The following is a 25,003-nucleotide window of genomic DNA, read 5'->3' on the forward strand; positions in this document are numbered from 1 at the left end:
AAAAAAATTCACCCCCCTCACCGTTGTCATGAAGGGTAATATTAGCTATATGCACAAAATCGTTCTGTGTACCAGGCTGTAAACGCCTTTTCTTCTGCTGTAAAGTTGGCCATTTTAACATTGCTCTATTATAGAGCCAGGCCTAGCGGAATTTCAATGAACTGCAGTTTCAGTTACTTTCATATTAGTTTAACAAGAGAAAGCGGGATGTTGCAGCTTGGTTAAAATACAGCTTTATTTTTATTTTAAAAAATACAAAACTAAAAGCTTTGTGTAATGGTACAGCAATTTGGTAATAAAAAAGACAGCATTCTCAGAAATGTAAAAGCGGATAGCAAATCTCATTTTAATGCCTGCTATAAAAATAGCTAACATTCAAGTATAGCTGCCTTAGATATTCATTAAAAAGGATATTTATCCCATATTAACAGTAAAATGTCTCAGTATGTTCTTCTTTTAAAAAGTAATCAAACATAAAGTGCAATTTCAGATGCTTTTATAGTTTCAAATGGAATTTAAAAATGGCAGAAGACTATTAGTCATTTCCTAGACTTGAGCAAAACACTAACAGATGCTGATAACTGTGGATGTTTATGAGTTCATATTTCACCAGGAGAAGCTTACTCTGCTGTTCAAACCACTGGGGTGAAAAGCTGGGGTGTCAATCAGTAAAAATATTGACATCATTTATTATGTTAATTATACATTTGTTAATGTTAAGCTGCTTTGACACAATCTACATTGTAAAAGGGCTTTAGAAATGAAGATGAATTGAATTGAATATTAATATATTGTAAAAAAAAAATGTGAAAATTTATTTGAAAAAAAAAAAATGATTTATATTACAATTAAATGAATTCCCATGTTCTTTCAGGGTTATTATTCCAGTGTTCAGCATCACCTGATCATTCAGAATTTGATTTGATACTCAAGAAACATAAATTACTGTGAATGTTGAACGCTTTCTGAAAACCATGCTGCATTGCTGCCAGATTATTTAGTGAACCCAAAGCTTAAAAACCAGCAAAAAATCCACGTTGTAAGTTTTTCTTGTTCTGTTTTTTTCCAACAAACAAAATAAAGGACTGACTCAAATATCCTGAATAAGACCCTTTAAAACGCATTCCTCATAAATGTTCACTTCCTGTTTGTACTATGCTAGTTTGATTTCTGTCATGCGCAAGCTGAAATTAAGAAAAAACAACTCCTCAAAAATGACTCCGCCTTTGAGTGAATCAGTCATGTGATCTGAGAAGTGCTCTTGTTTTGGATTGTTTCCTTCATTTCCTTCATCTCACAACAGATTCTTGATCAGCTTCTGCTTTGAAAGAAAATGGTTCTTCTAGAAGAGGAAACTGTCGAATGAGTTTCATCGTCCTCCACTGGCTCATTAGGGAACCTAAAAAGCAGACAACAGCATCTTCAATACTTTCATGAGTTTTCTATCATGGTCTGTCAATATGCTTATCGATCTGTCAATACTCTTACAGAGTGCAATAATAGACATCGGCTACTTTTATTAGTTGTGTTTTTCCATTCATTTTTGACATTGTGATTTACACTTTTTGTTTTTTTTACAGTTTCTCTCAATTGCTTTGACACATTTTTCAAACCAGTCTTACCCAGGACTGGGCGATATGGCAAAAATGCGATCTTGATAATTCTTTTCCATATTGAACGATAACAATATATATTTCGATAGCATTAAGTTGTTAATGCTTCCAGATTTAAAAAGAGTACCCCAACAATGACTGAAGCCACAAAAATTAGAGGGTCCATTAAGTGACAACATATTTTCAGCCAATAAATTTTCGATGGCTGAAAATTCAGTACATTTCTAATATTAACACACTTTTAAATTCCCATTGTTGCACATTTCTGCTGTGCAATTGGCTCAGGTAAATATAGAGTAAAAAAAGTCCAGAGCTTATCATTGTTATTGACAAATTTTATCACGACTCGATATAATATCGTTTATCAGCCCAGCTCTAGTCTTAACATTCTCTAAACTGTGAGTGCAAATGTCAAAACAGTTTGCTAGAACTTCAGAACTTTATTGCATGTCAGCAAAAAAAAAAAACCATTACAATCATGCTTCAACAGTTTTATTGTGTCAGTAATTTGGCCAAGGCCACCAAAACATAAAGTGTGTTTGTCATGTCAGCCACACTGCTTAAAATATATTTATTTTCCCATGATAGTCAACCATGGAAATTAGTTTTTTTTTAAATCTGATATTTGTTAAGAATGAAAAGTACATCGAAAAAAATAAATAAATGAACTTTTGTATTTATACAATACATTTATTTGTTACGAATGTATTACATGCAATCTTGCTTGTCAAATTGCTGTATTGTATAATTCATATTTCTTATGTTACCACAAATACACAAAAAAACAGCATCCGTGGTTAAATGTGTTCTTGGTGGACATCCTGTCACTCTTGTTGGCTTTTCCAGAGATTACACGTCTTCCATTTGCTCTTTCACAAGCATGTTATTGCAGTTCAGGACTGTGAAAGTTCTCCATTCTCAAAAAAAGAAAGTAGTGATTGTGCTGTGGCCAATCTACATGTATATGGTTTCAAACATAATTGGTTAAATAGATGATGCAAATTGTATTGCCATTAGAGGCCATTTACCAATTTAGCAGACATTATAAACAATTTCAATATCAGGTTTATATGGTGTAAACATGCGTGTGTACACATGATTGATATCATTGAATACATTGTTTTGAGTGTGATGGCTTACACAATGAGAAATGAGAGATTGTGAAGAGTTTGACAGTTTAAATGAGAATCGACTCATTAGTTTTGAACAACAAGCCATACGGAATTAGTTTATGTCCAAACTACAAACACTTACTGTTTGCACACATGTGAAAAAAAGCAGTTGCAATTTACTTAAATCAGTTAGAAATGCTTTTCTGAAGTGAACAATTAGCTAATTGTTCAGAGATCAAATCCTATTGTTTTGAAAAATTTAAGTTTCATTTGAGAATTGAGCCAAAGCAATTGAGAAAAACTAATTGCATCAAAAAGTTATTGAGATTTACAAAAACAACATTTTTAATTGCTGTAAATCTTCACCTCTGATTAGTGTTTTTATTTTTTTTTTTGTCAGAATTATGGGTAATGTAGTTTTTTACCAGGACTTCTGCAATTCAACACATTTCTCGGATTGGTGAAGATTTTTTTTTTTTGTCAGAATTATGGGTAATGTAGTTTTTCACCAGGATTTCTGCAATTCAACACATTTCTCGGATTGGTGAAGATTTTTTTTTTTTGTCAGAATTATGGGTAAAGTAGTTTTTACCAGGATTTCTGCCATTCAACACATTTCTCTATTCACCATGTTTCCCTGATTGGTGGAGATTTCTTTGGGTCAGAATCATGGGTAATGTAGTTTTACCAGGATCTCTGCTGTTCAACATGTCTCTCTGATTGGTGAAGATTTTTTTTTGTCAGAATCATGGGTAATGTAGTTTTACACCAAGCTTTCTGATTTAAACACATTTCTCTGATCAGTGGAGATTTCATTGGGTCAGAATTATGGGTAATGTAGTTTCACCAAGCTTTCTGCTGTTCAACACCTCTCTGATTGGTGAAGATTTTTTTTGTCAGAATCATGCGTAATGTAGTTTATTACCAGGACTTTTGCTATTCAACATGTTTCTCTGATTAATAGAGTTTTTATTTTGTCAGAATTATGGGTAATGTAGTTTTTCACCAAGCTTTCTGCTGTTCAACATGTCTCTCTGATTGGTGGATTTTTTTTGTCAGAATCATGGGTAATGTAGTTTTTTAAAAGAAATTAGCCTGTTAGACTTTTTTTTTTTACCAGGAATTCCTGAAATTGATTCTTCTTCAAAAAACAAATAAATCAGTTTGAAATAAAGCAGCCTGATGCCTCAACAAAAGCGTGTTATTAAAAATCCAACAAGTAAAAATTGTAAAAGTTTCTCTGTGGACAAAAGAAATGTCATCTGTACATCCAGAACTCAACTATTTCACTTCATATTGTAGTCTTACTGTCTTCTGTGTGGAACAGTCATATTGAGGCCACTCAGCACTAAAGCAGCTTCAGTGCCTGCCGAGACTCTCCTCTCAGCTTTAACATAGGACAGAGACACAGTATTCAGCATGGACTGCACTGAACGCCAGTACAAACCTGAGAGGCAGAGAGAGAAAAAAAAAAAGAGTGTTAAAAGAGAACACTAGAAAGACCACACAAAATCAACACGAGCACCGATTCTCACTCTGAACATGCAGCACTTTCTCCAGAGAACAGACTGCATTAGCACAGGGACATCTCAGTAACTCCTCCTCAGATAAAGGCTCAGGCTGCAACAACATGCAAACATTCATGCAATAGCTGTTTAATGCATCTATGTGGACACATCTGTAAACACACACACAAACCTCATTTCCTAGAAGAGCACTGACACAGGCTTGGGACGCATCGCAGAGAGAGCCAAGCTCATAACCTCCCTCTAACACCAGCACCACTCGACCTTCAGCAAGCTCCATTAACTTCTGCGTCAACCATCCAAAACCTGAGATATAACACACAGAGCCAAAACCTATAAATGTTCACATTCTCTGATTTAGTGACACACACACACACACACATCATACTGTTAAAAATGGTACAGAAAGACATGAAGGCATTGTGTGTCATAATAAGAGTTTTAATGACTTGACACATTCATGGTAGCTGACATTAGCTAAGTCATGACTGTAGTGTGGTAATAACTTTTGAAAACCGCACAGTCATTATAAACTCTTCTGCTTCTCATTTTTAAAACACTGTTTCTGTAGGGGAATACCAGAGAACAAGGAAAATGCAGACAACACAGAAATACATTCAGGCTGAGATCGTACAAACATGCTGTTTCAAAACGGAGAGATAATGAGCTGAGAGAAATGTTGATTATGAAAAAAGATTTGAATCAGTATTGAAAAAGTAAACAAAAATGAGCGGGGCTCAGGGAAAACAACACATTTATATTCTGCTATACAGTGCATCTGAAAGTATTCATAGCGCTTCACCTTTTCCACATGTTTTTATGTTACAGCCTTTTTCCAAAATGGATTAAATTCATTTATTTCCTCAACATTCTACACACAATACCCCATGACGACAATGTGAAAAATGATTTTGTGAAATTGTCGCATGTTTATTAAAAATAAAAAACCTGAACAATCCCATGTACAGAAGTATTGCACTGTATTATTTGATATTTTGCACAAACTTTGTGGAGTTATTACACGTACATTTAGGGGAGACTCTGTATCCTCCCATAGCAGCTGGATGACCCTCTGTAGCATTAAAACCAGCTGAAACCAGGACCACATTTGGGGAAAACTCATGAGCAATTGGCATGACTACCGTTCTGTAAAGAGAGAGAGAGAGAGAACATTTTATATATATATAAATGTATATAAATGTGTGTGTGTGTATATATGTATGTATATATATATATATATATATATATGTATGTATGTATGTATGTATGTATGTATATATATATATATATATATATATATATATATATATATATATATATATATATATATATATATATATATATATATAGCCCCCCTTTGAATTTTTTTTCTTTTTGAAATATTTCCCAAATGATGTTTAACAGAGCAAGGACATTTTCACAGCATGTCTGACATTTTTTTCTTCTGGAGAAAGTCTGATTTGTTTTATTTCGGCAAGAATAAAAGCAGTTTTAAATTTTTTTTTAAAAACCATTTTAAGGTCAAAATTATTAGCTCCTTTACACTATATTTTTTTGATAGTCTACAGAACAACCCTAACCCTAACCTGCCTAGTTAACCTAATTAACCTAGTTAAGCCTTTAAATGTCACTTTAAGCTGTACAGAAGTGTCTTGAAAAATATCTAGTAAAATACTATTTACTGTCATCGTGGCAAAGATAAAATAAATCAGTTATTAGAAATCAGTTATTAAAACTATTATGTTTAGAAATATACTTATACACACAGTTGAATTGTAAAATACGGGAGAATCCCGGGAAACACTGTAGGGTTGACAGGTATGATATATAGTTTCAGCGTTGATATCGCAACATGCTATCGCAAAGTTCTTCCTGAATTGTGTTTTTTTGTCTTCTGTAGTTTTATTCAAATCACAATATATTGCAGGAAAACAAAATATCACAATGCAATATCCTATATTGTGCAGCCCTACAATGATGATTTTTTTGGGACCAAGCTAGCCATTTACTGTGGGACTAAAACGACACTAACAGAAATGAGAACAGTAAGATGACAACAGAACTGTACCTGAACGCAGCGAGGTATTCGGCGTCTCCCATTGGAGGTCTTAATCCTCCCGACCAGGCCACATTTACATTATAGCCTTTTCCTGCATCACATCCTACCTGTAGTACATGCATATAGCTTACATTTACAAGCAGACATAGCAACGCCCAAACTAAAATTTAAACCACCATTAAATCTATTTATTTACTCATGAAAATGTGTAAAATATAGTTATTTCTTTTTAAATTAACTTCATCAGTATTATTGAACAATATGCAAATGTTTAGAGGATTTATTGATCATACAATTTGTAAGTTAATATTTTCTGTCCTTTAGAGGATGTGTTGTCTGAGAGATGTGCTGTAGCTTTATTTAGCAATATAATATTGCATGCTCAATAAAGTGACAGAACTAACCCTGGTGGGATCTCCAGTGCGATTGAAAAATAAGCCATCATCGTAGCGATGCAGAGAAATGTAGAGGACACTGGGATCTGTGTAGAATGCCGTCTCAGTTCCACTGCCATGATGAACATCCTGAGAAAAAAAGCAGAGAACGGCAGTGATTAAAGTTAAAAAATAACACCTTTTTTATCCCTTTCATACCCTAAAAATATATGTTTATGGTAAAATGTGTAGCTTCTGTGATCCTCTCCAGCATTTCATAAAATTATGTTTGTCTATGACACAATGTTTTAAGGTCAATACCTTTCAGTAAGTGAAAATCAAGCATGGAAATACTGTGTCAGTGTGTGTTTGTGTGTGTGTGTTTCTTACCCAATCTACAATAAGGATCTTTTTAACCTTCAATTGTTCCTGAAGCTGTTTAGCAGCAATGGCCACAGAATTAAAAACACTGGAGCCACTGCAACACACAAAATGGGGGAAATAAATCCAGTTCCGACAGTGACACATTACAAAATACTACCATTCGTTCATTTTCCTTTGGCTTAGTCCTTTTATTCATCAGGAGTCGCCACAGCAGAATGAACCGCCAACTTATCCAGCATATGTTTTACACAGCGGGTGCTCCCTCAGCTGCAACCCATCACTTGTAAACATCCATACACTCTTCTATCCACATACTTACAACAATTTAGTTTATTCAATTCACCTATACCGCATGTTTTTGGACTGTGGGGGAAACCGGAGCACCCGGAGGAAACCCACGTGAACGGGAAGAACATGCAAACTCCATGCAGAAATGCCAACTGACCCAGCTGGAACTCGAACCAGCAACCTTCTTGCTGTGAGGTGACAGTGATAACCACTAAGCCACCTAGTCGTTATTAAAAAATACAGTGATAACTTATTTGATGCACATTATTAATAAAAAAGTTTATAGTAATATACAGCAATAGCTAATTATATACACAAGAGTCTAGAGATTTTGAGGACTTTATCATAAAGACATTTCTTTGCCTCGTCAAGGCTACATTCACTTATTTATTCTTGCAATGCCATTTTAGCAATCATTTTCATGTGCTGATTTAGTGCTCAAAAACCTTTATTCCTGTTATTATCAATGTAAAGAAAACATTTGAATGTTTCTGCTAATTAAAAGTGACCTATTTTGCAAAAATCACTTTTAGAAGTGGTCAGTTGTGTGACAACAGTGTGTGAATATTGCCAGCCTCAAATGGAAAAAAAAAATATTAATTGTATTTTTTATAATCACCCTTCATAAAAAAAAAGTCTGTAGAAACACTTTGACATTCTCCCTTTGTACATGTCATCTGAGTGGCAAAGCTCTGCCCATTAGTGACAATCTCTCCCTTATTAGCATACACAGCCCTGAGTGAGCAGCAGCCGTCTACCATTAGAATTTTTACATCATACCTGCTTAAGATAATATCAGAGACTAAGAGGCATTATAATTGTGGAGTTTTGGGATGCACAAAAGAACTGTTTTCTCCATAGACTACCTTCTTCGAGCCATATTTTCAGTTTTTCACAGAGATAACGTTAGTAATGTTTTAAATCTGGCGTTAGGCTGAGGCATAGAGTTTGTAGCTCCGCCCTCTTTTGATAAGAGCACAATCTCATTTGAATTTAAAGTGACAGTTACCAAAACAACACAATTTTGATCAAAGTCTTAAAAAGGGCAGTTTAAAAAGAGTCATGAAACTTTATTTGGGTGGTGTTTTGAGCATTCTGTTCATCCTCCACTTGTTTCGAATCTGTTTGAGTTTCTTTCTTCTGTTTAACAAACACAAAGGCAGATGGATTGACGAGTATTAGCAAAATCAGCAATCGACTTCCATAGTATTTATAGCACTTTAGATCTCAATGGCTGCTGGTTTCCACCACTCTTCAGAATATCGTGTTTTATGTTCAACATGTTCAACTTACTCCACCACTTTTACTACTGAGTATACTGAAATCAAGTAAAAACTAATTTAAATGTGTACAATTTCTGTTACGCACCCTGTTTTTACTTTACACATAAATAAAGTAATCTTGTGTTGACTGACAAGAGTATATTTGTCTGCATTTACATTAAGTGCAGTGGCGATTAGAGTACTGAAAAATCATACACAAGTCAAATTAACGTTACTTGCCAAAAAACGTAGTGCAAGTAGAGTAAAAGTATCTGTTGTAAATATTACTCAAAGTATGAGTATAAAGTAGCCCTTCTAAAAGTACTCAAGAGTAGTGAGTATTACGATGTGAAGGACTGATGCGTTTACATGCTATTAGTGCATGTGTGTGTGAAAACGTAACATCCTGTAGGGAATTTAGTGATTGTTTAAGGCCATTTGGTGATTTCAGTTCTCGTACAGTGGACACCTTCATCATCTTCATCATCATCATCTATAAAGTCTCTCTGTAATTGCATGTAATGATTTAGAAACTCACAGTGTTTGAGAACGTGATGCATGGTGTCCTGGAGGTGTGACTACAGCAAAGCCATTCTGAGGATGAATCAGAGGAGTAAGATGTTTGTGTGTAGTAACAGAGGAATAGATGGTGGACTATAATAATCTCACCCTCAGGTCTCCTCTGGCCACACACAGCGCCAGCTCTGTCACACTGCCAACAGCCATCTTCAGTGCTGCTGCATAGCTGGGATTCTTCCACATCGTGCCAATGTCTGTTTGACTTTGATATGGTTCTGGCCCAGTGTAAAAACAAACAAGTTCCTCTGAATGAACTGAGAGTAGCTCCTCGACAGTGGCTGACCTGCCTTTAAGCAGCTAAAACACAAGCACGAGTGTAAATGTAAGTGCAGTAATCTCTTTTAGCATATATGAGAGCTTCAGTGATGTTTACCTTACACTGACTCCTAAGGCCACACTTCTGCAGTCTTGACCAGATACTTATAACTCGGTCAGCTTCATGAAGACCACAGCTGCTGTCTCTACAGTCACACCTCTGTTTCATCATCTGAGGGTCATACACCAAGCCTACAATTGTATATGTAGTAAATATTTAGCATAAAAGTTAGTTCGAATTATTCTCAAGACACTTTCTCATTATTAAGTCAATGTTTTGACATCCTTTTTCCAACCTGTGGTGTAGCTTGGTTTTCTCATGTCCAGAGCTGAGGCTGAATGTGAAGACAGATGTGTGTCAAAGGTGTCTGGAGAAGAACGCACACGTGAAACCTGCGGGTGGAATATTTTGTGTCTCCATTCCAAGGTTTCTCTCTGCTGAACTCCCAGTCGATTACAGCTTTCAAGCGGTGATTGAGATGAAATACGTAATTCCTCACTTGCTCTCTTTCTGAACCTTACCAGATCTCCAGGAGACTCAGCCCACGCTGGGTGAACTGAAACCTAAGAAATAGAATTACTATTTTATAAATCCATTCATACATTCAGTTTGACCTATGGATAAGCCTCTCCCCTTGGGTGCAGATGAGCCAGTGGCAGTTGCACAAGGACCAGAACTCTGACATCTTTAGGTTTCAGAACCATAGAGAAACTCTGGAAAATCTTAAGCTCCGAATGGATTGATGGTGTTTATGCTACAAAAAAAAAGGTAAAGTACATGCCTGAGTTGTTATAATAATAATTATAATAATAATTCCTTACATTTATACAGAGTTTTTCTGGACACTCAAAGCGCTTTACACATTTTTGGGGGGAATCTCCTCATCCACCACCGGTGTGCAGCATCCACCTGGATGATGTGACAGCAGCCATATTGCGCCAGACCGCACACCACACACCAGCTATTGGTAGAGAGGAGACAGAGTGATGAAGCCAATTATGATATGAGAATGGTTAGAAGGCCATGATGAACAGAGGCCAGTTGGCAAATTTGGCCAGGATGCCTGGGTTAAACCCTTACTCTTGTTTGAAGAACATCCTGGGATTTATAACGACCACAGAGAGTCAGGACCACGGTTTAATGTCTCATACAAAAGACGGTGTTCACTGAGCAGTATAGAGTCCCCTTCAACATACTAGGGCAGGGGTCACCAATCTCGGTCCTGGAGGGCCGGTGTCCCAGCAGAGTTTAGCTCCAACTTGCCTTAATACACCAGCCTGGATGTTTCAAGTATATCTAGTAAGACCTTGATTAGCTTGTTCAGGTGTGTTTGATTAGAGTTGGAGCTAAAATCTGTAGGGCACCAGCCCTCCAGGAACAAGTTTGGTGACCCCTGTACTAGGGCATTAGGACCCACACAAAACAAAGGTTGAGCGCCCCCTGCTGGCCTCACTAAAACTACTTCAAGCAGAAACCTAGCTTTCCCGTGTGTCTCTCATCCAGGTACTGACCTTTGCTCTGCTTAGCTTCAGTGGGCGACCATATGAGAGTTGCAGAGAGCTAGCTGCCTTGTAGCATGCTTTTAACTCCGCTAGCATGACCTAGTTATTTAACTCAATCTTTATGTAGTAAAAAAGTAAATAAGCCTGTCCTGGTTAAGTTTGATAGGTAACACTAACATTAGCTAGCTCATGCTAACATTAGCTAAAGTTAATTGCTACTAGCAAAGTGAGTTACGGTAAATGTAAAATAATTGAATCTTTCCTTTCAGTACATTAACAATATTCATCAGCTATTTTCATCTATGACATTGACACCCCACTCTGAACCAATTGTTAAATTTCCTAACTTTCACTAACTATAAATGTGTATTTCCATGACCTATCATAAACAGCAGCTCACAACCTAATTAGCTACATATTCAATTCTGTCAGTGACCGCTCTTAAGCTGTATTTTGGCTACTTTTCAATTGATATCTAGCTAACCAACATAGCTACATACCACTTTTTGACCTGTATGACCAGCGGGACACAGTAAGCTTCAGACACCACAGGATTTCAGCCTCTACTTTTAACATTCATCATTTGAAGTGGTCGTTTTGTAGCCAAATCTCTTAAAATGTACATTTTCCTGGCATCTTTACCTTACTTAACAAGTAAAGCTTAGCAACTGACTTATTGCTGGTTGACAAGCAGGAAAAAACTGCACCAAGAAATAGCCCAACTATAACTGGGGGGTAGAGAACATGGTATAATTTATTTAATTATTTAAATAACTAAAATATAAATTTAAATCATGTATATTTAACTCTGAAAACTGGACTGAGAGTTTCAATCTACTATCACTTCTATGTTATGCTGCTTTGACACAATCTACATTGTAAAAGTGCTTCATAAATAAACATATGAATTGAATTGAATATATTGATAAACTTCTCTGCCTATCAAAATCTGGAAGACCTTTTAAATTTCATGATATTCCAGAAATTCCACGACCATTGGAAACCCTGAAAACATTCTGTTTTTTTCACACTGACAGCAAGACAGTTAGCAACTCTATGTGTTTGTCCGAGTTAGTAACAGTAACTAAAGAGTGAGGGGGCTCACCGCAAGGTTAATTAAACAGAAGGTAAAGTGACAGTTCAACTAAGAATGAAAATGTACTAACTATACAAACTACCCACTATTTACTCAAACCAGTTTGACTTTCTTTCTTCTGTTGAACACAGAAAATATTTTGAAGAAAGCTGCAAACCTGTAACCAATGACATCTCCAGTAGGAAAACAAATATTATGGACAACAGAGGTAAGGATCCAATTGCTGGTTTAATAAGATTATTTGTTAAGGCAAACAAGGTCAAAACAGGAGTAGCTGGTAAGGATGGCTAACCTGAAGCTGACGTTAACACAGTGTCGAGATCCCGAAGTGCAAGTGAGTCGAAACAATGCACTGAAGCATGATCCGAAACACGCAGGTCATGTGACTAAGGTGATTCGAAACAAAGACTTGCATTGAATTCATACTAAAACATTGCGTACGGACAAAGCTGTAAATGTGCCTGGGAATCCCATGCATATTCTCTTTGTACATCCGAATTAAGGTGAAACTGAGCACACGTGCATGAGCGCAAAACCCCTCCCTGCCCCTCCCCCTTACAAATATGGTAAGTTGCACTCCCTTTTGACAAAACCAAACAAAAAAGCAATGGCAAAAGCAAGCAAGTAGAGAAACTTCACAGAATCTGAATTGGAGGTGCTCCTATCGGAGGTAGACCAGAGAAAGACGGAATTAATAACAAAAGAAAAAAAAATAGAGTGGGATAGTTAAGCTGTCATGGTTAACGCAGTGAGGTCTGAACATCGCACTGTAAGTGAATTAAAAGAGAACTGGTCCGATGTAAAGGTGCAGGTTAAGAGGAGAACAGCGGCGGACCGTCAAAGTGTGGACCGAACAGGCAGGGGGGAACAGGGAATGCTGAACCAACACCTTTTGAGGAGAGAGTTGCCTCAACTGTGAGCGACACTTTACTGTCTGGCGTAGTATCCATGTCTGTGGGAGACACAGATGTATTAGAGGAACACTTTGTTAGGGCGGTATAGCAGCACCCCTCCACTCTTATCAAGGCAGCACCACCGGCATTTCAGCTGCCCAATCGCCAGCTCTACAACTGACCGAGTGCCTGCCACCTTGGAGCCTCATCCCAACCATGCTGTTTGTGAGGATGAATTAATCATGGGTTGACCAAGGCCACCTTGCTACAATATTTGTTAAGCGCATTTGACCATCACATATTATTTGCACATTTATTGAATGGAAATGTTTCCGATTCGCGTATGCAAATTTGTCTTCAGATGGCGTCTTTATAGCAATGTGTGTGCAGTCGATTACATTGGGAAAACCGGCGATTGCTGCAAATTGCGCTTTAATGTTTGGCTGGTCATCTGCATGGTATGGAAACCTTATATACCTGCTAGACATGCTGGTGATCCCGTCCCATACAGCTGTCATTGCCCGGCTCAAAGATACTTTGTAGCGTGCAATTTAACATAATTGCCTCTAGGAGTCGCCAATGGAAATAAAACAAACACACACAAGAAATACACGTACGCCAGACATGAAGTTGGCATGGACCAACTCACATTCTCGCATTATTTTCATCATTAGTAAATACAAACAAGAGCATGAAATCTGGCATATGCAAAGTTTTTGTGCGTACGCAGCGTTGATACATGAGGCCCCTGGTCACACTAAAACAACCACATGGTTTATGACCAAAACAAGACATATTTATTCACAGTGTTCATTTGGATGTCAGACCAATGTTTAAACAATACACATTACAAGAACAGAGCATTTAAAACCTAACATCTATAGCTGCATCACCCTGGATTCAATCCCATTACCTCCGCATGCTAGTCAGGAAATCTTACCGCTCTACAGTGTAGAGTTTAATACCTCAATTTGCTTAACGGTTTCTTTGCTGAAGCTGTTCCTGAGCAATACATAAAAATGATCACTAGGTGTCACGGTAGAGTGGGGTTTCTATCCATTTCGAAGCTTCGACACATTTGCTTTGACTGTTTCAGTGTTTCATGAAGCTTCGCTCTGCACTCCACTAGTAGCTAGTACATAAAAGACAATCCAAAAAGTAGTCAAAATCATGAATTTGGGTTAAAAATAGGCGGCAAAACAAAATTAAACGCTAAACAAGGCTAAGGTCAAAAATACAAACAGGCAAACCAAAGAACCATTAGGATATGCAACGTACATACATTAAAGACTCTGTGCTAAACTAGTCTGAATGATCAGTGATCACAAATCTCAGCTGTGTATGTCTTCTCATCAGCTGTGATCGGCAACTGGTGTGTGTGACATGGCCTGATGGGAGTTGTAGTTCCTTAACAAGACATATGTAGTTCACCAGCGATCAGTCAGGAGTGGATCGCTGGTGATCGTGACAGTGGCTACAGGTTTCCAGCTTTCTTCAAAATATCTTCTTTAATGTTTAACAGAAAAAAGAAAGTCAAACAGGTTTGGAATGTGAAGGGTGAGTAAATAATGACAGAACTTTCATATTTCTCAACCTAGATTTTTTCCTTTAAAACATTATTGAATTGTTCACTTTCTTACCTTTTCTGGAAGGGTGTGTTGCTGGAATGTCTCTTGTGGCCACTGTTGTTGGTACATCGGTTGTACCAGTGTATAAGTCGGAGTGTGAATATGTGTGTATTGCTGTATATAAGAAGGTGCTGACTGGGTTTTGATTAAAGGTCTATGAGGCATCGGTGACCACTGCTGCCCAGTAACTGTGACAGAGATTAAACACAAATTACCTCCACCTTTTCTCATTTACACAGATATTATGCTCTCAAAATGTGGATGTATGCATTACCTGTGAAAATATGTGGATAAACAGTGAAGACCTGAGGATTGTAAGAAGTGGCAGCATATGCAGGCCAGAGGACGGGGTTCTGAATACCGATGTGTAGAGGAGACTCTTCCTGAAGAAATAAGCAGTAGTGTTACCTACTTATGTTACCATTTATTTTTCAGGAAAGATGCATTATATTAAGTAAAAGTCTCAGTAAAAGACATTTATAATGACATGTTATTTTTCTCTGTAGTGAATTAGACTAAATGAAAATTAAACAAATGGCATCTATGATCGAAATAATTAGTTAATTGTTTCCTTGTAGTAACCCAGTGTCAGCTATTCTATTTAGTAAAGAATAACAGCAGCACAGTTAATATTACTAAGAAAATGTTTTCTTGAGAATCACATCAGTGTATTAGATCATTTCTGAAGCATCATGTGACACTAAAGACTGCAGTAATTATACACTCACTGGCCACTTTATTAGGTACACCTTACTAGTACTGGGTTGGACCCCTTTTGCCTTTTGAACTGCCTTAATCATTTGTGGCAGAGATTCAACAAGATACAGGAAATATTCCTCAGAGATTTTGGTCCATATTGACATGATAGCATCACACAGTTGCTGCAGATTTTTCGGTTGCACATTATGATGCGAATATCCCGTTCCACCGCATCCCAAAGGTGCTCTATTGGATTGAGTTCTGGTGACTGTGGAGGCCATTTAAGTACAGTGAACTCCTTGTCATGTTCAAGAAACCAGTCTGAGATGATTCGTGCTTTACGACATGGCGCATTATCTTGCTGAAGATGGGTACACTGTAGTCATAAAGGTATGGACATGGTCAGCAACAATACTCAGGTAGGCTGTGGTGTTGACATGATGCTCAACTGGTACTAATGGGCCTAAAGTGTGCCAAGAAAATATCCCTCACACCATTACACCACCACCACCAGCCTGAACCGTTGATACAAGGCAGGATGATGCCAAATCCTGACCCTACCATCTCAGTGTCGCAGCAGAAATTGAGACTCATCAGACCAGGCAATGTTTTTCCAATCTTCTATTGTCCAATTTTGCTGAGCCTGTGTGAATTGTAGCCTCAGTTTCCTGTCCTTAGCTGACAGGAGTGGCACCTGGTGTGGTCTTCGGCTGCTGTAGCCCATCCGCCTCAAGGTTTGACGTGTTGTGCGTTCAGAGATGCTCTGTCAGTTGTAGCGTGTGGTTATTTGAGTTACTTTTGCCTTTCTATCAGTTCGAACCAGTCTAGACATTCTCCTCTGACCTCTGGCATCAACAAGGGCCCACAGACTATAGATGGTTGTGTGCAAAAATCCCAGTAGATCAGCAGTTTCTGAAATATTCAGACCAGCCTGTGTGACACCAACAACCATGCCACATTCAAAATCACTTAAATCACCTTTCCTCCCCATTATGATGCTCGGTTTGAACTGCAGCAGATCGTCTTGACCATGTCTACATGCCTAAATGCATTGAGTTGCTGCCATGTGATTGGCTGATTATAAATTTGCAGTAACGAGCAGTTGGATAGGCGTACCCAATAAAGTGGCCGGTGAGTGTAGTTGTCATCACATGAACAGATTAATTTAATATACAATATATTAAAACAGAAAGCAGTCCTATTAAAGTCTAGTTCTACAAATTGCTTAAACAATAGCCACACACAATCAAATATAGAAACAGGTTTGGGTGAAAACAAAGTAATATATTACAATATTACAATTATTACAATTTTAAGCCTTCAAAACTCGTTTAAAAAAATGCAAACATTTTTACATACTTACATACTTTCCTCAAAAGTTAACCAAGTAACATATTTAGTTGCATTTTTTAGATTTTTAGACTTAAGATTGTAATATATTACTTTTCCCCCAAATAATAACGCTTGATTATTTTAGAAGCAGTAACAGACCTTGTCTGATGATGCACTGTAGGTTGTGGTTTGAATCAGCTCTTGGCGATTCATTTGATTATCTAGTGATGAAACTGTAGCAGAACTGGCAGAAACCGCTATGAAATAAAAACATTGACAGCAAAATTACACAATTACTCACAAATAATTTTTCAATATCTGTGTTTTAGTTCAGACTATAGAAAAACACGAGTTTATGAAAGAATAAAGTGAACCCTGACTCATGGAGTCTGGAGCTCCGACAGCAGGGGGCGCGCTGGTTTTACGCTGCAATGGATTCTGTCTCCCCGTCATACTTCTCTTTGATCGCAGCTTCAGGATAGGCTCAGAAGCTTCACACACAAACACACGTTTATATGGTTAAAGGAAAAACTTTATGATTGACATTCGTCAAGTATTTTTTTCAGACAGGTAAAGTAACAGAGTTTGAGTCGATGTGCAGATGCGTCACCTGTTCTTCTTAATGGATTGTCCTCCTGTCCGTCTAATTCACGCGGCTGTATTTCCTGACCTCCAGATGTCCTGAACAAACACCAACAACGAAAACACTCCAGTTTAAATCTAAATTAATCACAGTATAAGCTTTATATGTGACCCTGGTTTAAAAAACCTTAAGTTGTTTAGGTATATTTGTTGGAATAGTCAACAGTAGAGTACACTAGGCTGTATGCTTTTAAATGTATTTTTAAAAGTTAAAAGTATTATCTCTTATGCCAAAAAAACATTAAAATATTAATGTGCATTTTCTCAATATTTTGATTTTTTTTACCCTAAGATACCAGATATTGAAATTGTTGTATCTCAACCAAATTGTTCTGTCCAAGATTTAAAAAAAAGATTTATACAACACCTCAATAAAAAGCACTGTTATGAATGGTTTTGTGGTCCAGAGTTACATTTATGCATCAAAGATTAGATGTTCTTAAACATCAAGGGCTCTATTTGAATGATAGAAGTATGGTCTAACTTAGGTTGTGTCTGAATCCACTTTTGCCATTTTAAGGACAGGAAAAATGGTCTGTGCACCAGGCGCATTGCCAAAAAAGGTTGTCCTTATTCTTTTAATGAGTTATAAATGTTTTGGGGGCACAACGTGCATTCAACCAATCAGAATCTCATCTGCCATTCCATTTAAGAGTCTGAGGCCCGGTTTCACAGACAGGGCTTAGACTAGCTAGAATTAGGCCATAGTTCAATTAGTACATTTAAGTAATTTTTATAAACATGATTAGAAAAAACATTACTGGTGGTGTGCATCTTGAGACAAAACAAGGCACTGATATATTTAAAAATCAATTAGTGCAATTTTATTTCAGTTGAAACAGCTCAGACTTACATTTTAGTCTAGGACTAGGCTTAAGCCTTGTCTATGAAACCGGGGGTGAGAGTGTGGCAATCGGGCATTTCACTATTTACATGGCAGATTTTGTAAACAGAAAAACTGCTCACTATCAAGAAAATGGCCATCATTCAGTAGATGATCATCCTCATCCATTCCGCTTTATCCTTTCCAGCGTGGATTCAGGAAACAGGTGGACGCACTCCACATCCATTACATATTTAATTTCGAAATTTTGTTTATTACGTGCAAAGATCAGTGTTTGGACTCTCAGTAGTGATTATTAAACCACACTGAACTGAGCTCAACTGAACTGAGCTTAAACACTACAAACTGAATTACACTGTTCCTATTTACTGTGACCGTTTATGTGAAGCTGCTTTGACACAATCTACATTGTATAAGCGCTATACAAATAAAGGTGAATTGAATTTGTTTCAAACTATTTCTAAATTTAGTTCCAGCAAACTAATAAACAATAAAAATGAAGTGTGGTCAAAAAACTGACTTGTATCAAAACACACTTCCTGTTTTTATACCCTATGGTGATGCACACCTCTTTAGAACCTGACAGATGGACAAATCTAAACACAAAATTATTAAAACAAATATAATTATGAAAAATTGAAATTAATAACAACAGTAAACAAATGAAAATGGTTATAAATAAGCTGGCTACAACAGAACCAGATTCCACCAAAGTACATTGCACCGGATGTTTGATAGGACCCCCCCCCCCCCCCACTAATCGTTGCTGAGCAGTAACTGCAGGTTTTTTGTTACTAACCTGTGCTGCTTATTGCAGATATACTCATACAGCTTTCTTCTCACCGAGAGACTGCAACCAGCACCTGCTGAGCAAAGACCATCAAATCAGAGTCCAGATGGACAATAAAATTAAAAACAGCATAAAGGAAGAACACATCAGGGTCAGTAAGGAACCAAGGCTTGAAGACAAATGTTTAGACGATTAAAACAGTTAAGGTATTGTTTTAATTTTCCTTATATGACATTTCAAAATGTTTCTGTATTTTCTACATGGGTTTACACACTGTTTTGAGTATTTAACTTGCAGTTCAATTATATTTCGATGAATCTTTTATAAAAAAGTTACATAAAGTTATATAAAAGTTCACCCTAAAATTTAAAAAGGGATAGTTCACCCACAAATATCCTCACCATTTCCTCATCCTCAGATAGTTCCAAACCTTCATGAGTTTCTTTTTTCTGTTGAACACAAAAGAAGATATATTGAAGAATGTTCAATATACTGGTATATACCGGTAGTCACTGAAATCCATAGTTGGTAAAAATACTGGTTACAGGTTTCCAACTTTCTTCAAAATATCTTCTTTAGTGTTCAACAGAAAAAAAAAAACCAAACAGGCTTGGAACAAGTGAGATGATGACAAAATAAAATTTGTAAAGAAAGCATGAGTACTTTGTTCGCTCTTTTTCCTCAAAGGCAGTTTGTTTTCCTGTGTGCTCCTCCTCCCTCTCTCCAGCGTCCGGTGCAGCTGATGGTGAGACATCTAAATGATGAGGATGACACCAGTGTGTTAGTTAAGACCAGACTGCAGAGCGCACCAAACTGACATTTCCGTATCAGATTTCAATACATTTTATCAAGGGCTTTTTTATAACCAAATAAAAAACATTAATCAGTAATAAGAAAGAAACAAACACAATGTGTACAAATCAACATCAAAAAAGCTTAAAGATTTATTACTCTGCTCTTATTCATTCATTTTTTTTTTTCGGCTTAGTCCCTTTATTAATCAGGGGTCGCCACAGCGGAATGAACTGCCAACTTATCCAGCATATGTTTTACGCAGCGGATGCCCTTCCAGCTCAACCCATCACTGGTAAACACCTACTCTGCTCTCAATCACTAGAAGTTTAAAATACTTTTTCAAACCCTATTTATACACTTATTTTAGGGGAAACTAAAAACATTTCCTTCCAAAAAAGAATGACTTTTTCAATTTCTTAATTTTGAATAAGAAGTAAATCTATTCATAGTGGAAAAAAACAAATATATGAAAGTCAGTGGTTACAGATTTTTAGCTTTCTTCAAAATATCCTTTGTGTTCAACTGAAGAAAGAATGTCAAACAGGTTTGAAACAAGTGAAGACAGACATTAAGCAGTAATAAGAAAGACAACATCAAAAAAAGCTTAGGTTTAATTCCTCTGCTCTCAATCACTAGAATTCTAAAATCCTCTTTATTGTGCCCTCTGAGCACACAGCACAAAGAAAAGTTGCTAAAAAAGATGATAAACCCCTTGTTTTCTAAGAAATTGCTCAAAATAAATGATGTAAAATGATTAAAGAACAAATATCTGGAAAATCAAAAGGAAGCATACTTTTCAAACCCCATTTATTCATTCATTTTGAGGAAACTAAAAGCATTTCCTTCACAAAAAAAACAACATGACTTTTTAAATTTCTTAATTTTGAATAAGAAGTAGAGGTGTCGCAGTGGGTAGAACAATCACCTCACAGCAAGAAGGTCGCTGGTTCGAGCCCCGGCTGGGTCAACTGGCATTTCTGTGTGGAGATTGCATGTTCTCCCCGTGTTCGCGTGGGTTACCTCCAGCACTCCGATTTCCTCCACAGTCCAAAGATATGCTCTATAGGTGAATTGGGTATGCTAAAATTGTCCGTAGTGTATGAGTGTGTATGGATGTTTCCCAGTGATGGGTTGCAGCTGGAAGGGCACCCGCTGCGTAAGACATATGCTGGATAAATAGGCGGTTCATTCTGCTGTGGTGACCCCTGATAAATAAAAGGACTAAGCCGAAAAGAAAATAAATGAATGAATGAATGAATAAGAAGTAGAATGAATAAGAAGTAAATGTTGTTCATATTAAAAAACAAACAAAAAAAACCCTGAAGATTTCAGTTTACACTTTTTATAGTGCATTGAAATATTAAATGCTGTGGGATGTGCCTGCCCTAACTTAAAGAGATAGTTCACCCAAAACTTTTAATTTACTCACTTTTTACTTTCTCAAATGGTTCCAAACTTGTCTGTGTTTCTATGTGTTTCCTACAGAACATGATATTTTGAAGAAAACTGAAAAACTATAACCACTGACATCGATAAAAGAAAAAAAAAAAACAAATATATGGAAGTCAATGGTTACAGCTTTTTAGCTTTCTTCAAATTATCTTTAGTGTTCAACAGAAGAAAGAAAGTCAAACCGGTTTGAAACAAGTGAAAAATGATTCAATGATGACAGACATATTCTAAATACATTCATTCATTTTCCTTTGGCTTAGTCCCTTTATCAATCGGGTCGAGACAGCGGAATGAACCGCCAACTTATCCAGCATATGTTTTACACAGTGAATGTCCCTCCAGCTGCAACCCAGTACTGGGAAACATTCATACACACTCATTCACACACATACACTACTGCCAATTTTGTTTATTCAATTCACCTATAGTGCATGTCTTTGGACGGTGGGGGAAACCGGAGCACCCGGAGGAAACCCACACGAACACAGGCAGAACATGCGAACTCCACACAGAAATGTGTTAATTAGCGCCACAACCCTCCTCAGTCTTCATTACGCCAATAAATTCAGCAAAGCAACACTTACTTTACAACCAAAGAGACAAAAGAAAACAGTTAAAAATAGTTCACCACAGTTCACTCAAAGCGAGAACATGCCAAATCGCACGTTAAATCGTGTGTGCAGTGTTTGTTTTTTCTGAAGCCTACACAGCGAAACATCATCAGCGTTTAGTTATATGTCACCGCAGAAACCATGCTGCACTCAATCTGGGCTGGATCACTATGGTAACCATCCAGCTGACGAGGAAGTGCTCTATTAAGGCGCACATTGAAGAAACCCATCCACTTCCTGCAGCTAAAATTAGATTTGTTTGTCTGATTTAGGGGTGATTTATGTAAGTATGGTGTGCTATTCTCATCCTACAATTTGCCTGACCTATATCTGGCTTAAATGGCTTTTGGGAAACATGCAGACGACCAAGTCAAAGCGTCAAAAAATTACAAGTAACACGAGTTATGTAATAATATTATTTTCTAAGTAACGATAAAAGTAATGCATTACTTTATAAATTAAGTAATAATATTTGAGTTACTTTTTAAATATGTAATGAGACTTACTTTTTAGTTTAAAGTTCAAGAGATCATGCCTCAGCCAGAAGTAACGCAAAACTAATGCAAAAGTAAAGTAACTCATTGTGTACCATAAAAAGTAACGCAACTAGTTAATTTTTGGGGGAGTAACTTTATATTGTAATGCATTACTTTGCAAAGAAACTTTCCCCAACACGGCAAAATACTGTCAAAACTTTGTTAAGTGACCAATTCATAAAATAAAACAAAAACTTCGACATTTATTAATTCATTTTGCTTTGGTTTAGTCCCTTTATTCATCAGGGGTCGCCGCAGTGGAATGAACCGCCAACTTATCCAGAATATGTTTTACACAGCGGATGCCCTTCCAGCTGCAACCCAGTAGTGGGAAACATCCATACACTCTCATTCACACACATACGCTACTGCCAATTTAGTTTTTATTCAATTGACCTATAGCGCATGTCTTTGGACTGTGGGGGAAACCAGAGCACCTGGAGGAAACCCACATGAACACAAGGAGAAGATGTAAACTCCACACAGAAATGCCAACTAACCCAGCCGGGACTCAAACCAGTAACCTTCTTGCTGTGAGGTGACAGTGCTAACCACTGAGCCACCGTGTCACTCTTTTGTCTGACATGTAACAATAATATTAATAAAATCAAGACCTTACTCTAAATAAAGTATTACTTTAAGTTCTTAAAATACTCTCAAATTTCTGTATTTGTAAACTGACTAACACTTAAATGTAATACACACTTTGACAAAATGAAATAAAAAAACTCATTTATATGACAAGCAACTCTCTGATGATTTGTAGTCCATTGCCTTGAATAAAAGTGTCTGCTAAATGAGCAAATGTGCACGTAAGACAGCTACAATAGAGATTATATGACTGTCCTTCTCAGAGATTAAAGATAATTAGCACGCTAGGTTATTATAAAGATTTCTGTTTGTTGTGTTGACCAATGATACGAGTGAAATCAAGAAACCTACCCAAATATTCAGTGTAAATAAGGTATTACTCTATATCCTTAAAATACTCTCATTCTTCTGTATTTGTAAACTGACCAATACTTAAATGTAATACACACTCTCTCCTCTGAAAATGAAATACAATACACAATACATTTTTAATTTATTTCAGTGTTTCCCAAAGTGGGGGTTGGGAGACAATGGGGGGGGGGGGGGGGGTCGCTTGGTGATTTCCAAAAAACTTACAGAAGATAAAAATAGTTTTAAACATAATACACTTAATATATACTTAATATTTAAGTTACATAAAAAAACAACATGCAAATAAAAAGCCATCAGCTTTTCAATATTTTTTTCTTATTAAATCACAAACCCTGGGGTTATTATGCTAGATTAACGTCACAGCAACAGCGTTAGTTACAGCAGATTGATTTTAAGACACAATGTTAAACTTTGACACCTTTACAGCCCTCACATACATTAGAAATAAAGCCGACGACTGAACATGGAGGATGATCTCCAAGTGGCAGTCTCCAAAATTATACCAAGAACAGGCTTGTTCTGTAAACATTGTGCCCACCACTCTCAATAAGTGAGGGTAATATTAAATGAAGTGAATAATGATTATTAAAAAATTATATGGTTGTTAGACTGCTGCACTTTTTTGTGTTGTCAGTATGCTCATGTATATATAGATCCTATTGGTCTGTGTGCACCATTGAGTGCAATATTTGTATGTTACTAACCACCTCTGAGCATAGTGGGGGTCACGAGTTACTGGAGTTGTTAGTTTAGGGGTTGCGGGCTGAAAAGTTTGAGAACCTCTGATTTATATGACATTGTGCATAGTGCATTGAGTAAAAGCATCTGCTAAATGAGTAAATGTCAACGTTAGACAGCAACAGTACAGATAATATGACTCCTTCTCAGAGACTAAAGATAATTAGCACGCTAGGTGATTATAAATAGATTTCCGTTTGTTTTGTTGACCAATAATACCAATGAAATCAAGAAACCTACTCAAAATATCTGTAAATAGAGCCCTCATAATTCTTAAAAGTTACTAAAAAGTTAACTCAAAAGTCATATTTAATTCTACTGTGCGGATTATGCAAATATATATCATAATATTTGGCTTCCCAAACTACTACAAGCCTACAAAAAACATCTCGTTCTGTTCAATGCAAAACTTCAACAGACTTTTCGGTGAGTAAAGAAGTTAAATAAAGTTGAATCCCTTACCTGTCACGTCTGCATATCTTTTCCACCTTTAATATGTACTTCCGGGCATCAAGTGCTCAAAACCAAAAACTAAAATCTAAAACTAAAACCGCATTTGCTCTCTCTAGGGTCCACACTATAAAACGAATAGCAGAAATCTGAAATGCAAGCATCTGCAGAAACACTGGTGCTCCACTACTGTGAACTCCAAAGGTGTGATCTAGCTGAGTGACATACAGAACAGCTACATTTACTGACTGAAGCCCCTCCTGCTCAGCTTCCTCTCTTCAAACTACATCAACAGTTGGTTGCTTCCCTCAACAAATCTATTAGAGATTTCACTTGGAATCCCTGAGCTGTGTATGCAAAGGATATCTTAATGTTTGCATTAGCCACAGTACAGCTTGGATAATGGTTTTGCAGTTAGAGTCACGTTAAAGAAGAGTGTGTATGTGAAAGGCGCATAAAATGATCTGTTTGAAGCTGAATGAAGCTTATTCTGAGATGGTGATTAGAGTCAGTAGATGT

General features: G+C 36.9%; 1 protein-coding gene across 2 annotated transcripts; it reads right to left on the bottom strand.

Annotated features, from left to right (window-relative positions):
- Positions 1–247: 247 nt before the first annotated feature.
- On the bottom strand, positions 248–24,791 carry hdac7b (histone deacetylase 7b). 2 transcript variants are annotated; one of them, XM_056460178.1, is made up of 20 exons: positions 24,497–24,790; positions 19,603–19,693; positions 18,949–19,012; positions 17,274–17,344; positions 17,044–17,154; positions 16,823–16,920; positions 14,907–15,015; positions 14,645–14,820; positions 9,809–10,076; positions 9,571–9,704; positions 9,288–9,494; positions 9,157–9,212; positions 7,075–7,162; positions 6,715–6,834; positions 6,320–6,417; positions 5,279–5,397; positions 4,424–4,557; positions 4,261–4,345; positions 4,034–4,172; positions 248–1,399 (listed from the first exon to the last, which is right to left on the bottom strand). In XM_056460178.1, exons 2-20 carry the CDS (start codon positions 19,691–19,693, stop codon positions 1,312–1,314), a joined length of 2,256 nt encoding a protein of 751 aa, XP_056316153.1. In that variant the 5' UTR covers positions 24,497–24,790; the 3' UTR covers positions 248–1,311. The 2 variants fall into 2 exon arrangements, with proteins under 2 accessions (XP_056316153.1, XP_056316154.1); XM_056460179.1 differs by having other exon boundaries at positions 1,311–1,399; positions 4,008–4,172; positions 24,497–24,791.
- Between the last annotated feature and the right edge of the window lie 212 nt (positions 24,792–25,003).

Source organism: Danio aesculapii, chromosome 6 (genome assembly GCF_903798145.1).
Source record: "Danio aesculapii chromosome 6, fDanAes4.1, whole genome shotgun sequence".
NCBI classification, from domain to species: Eukaryota; Metazoa; Chordata; class Actinopteri; order Cypriniformes; family Danionidae; genus Danio; species Danio aesculapii.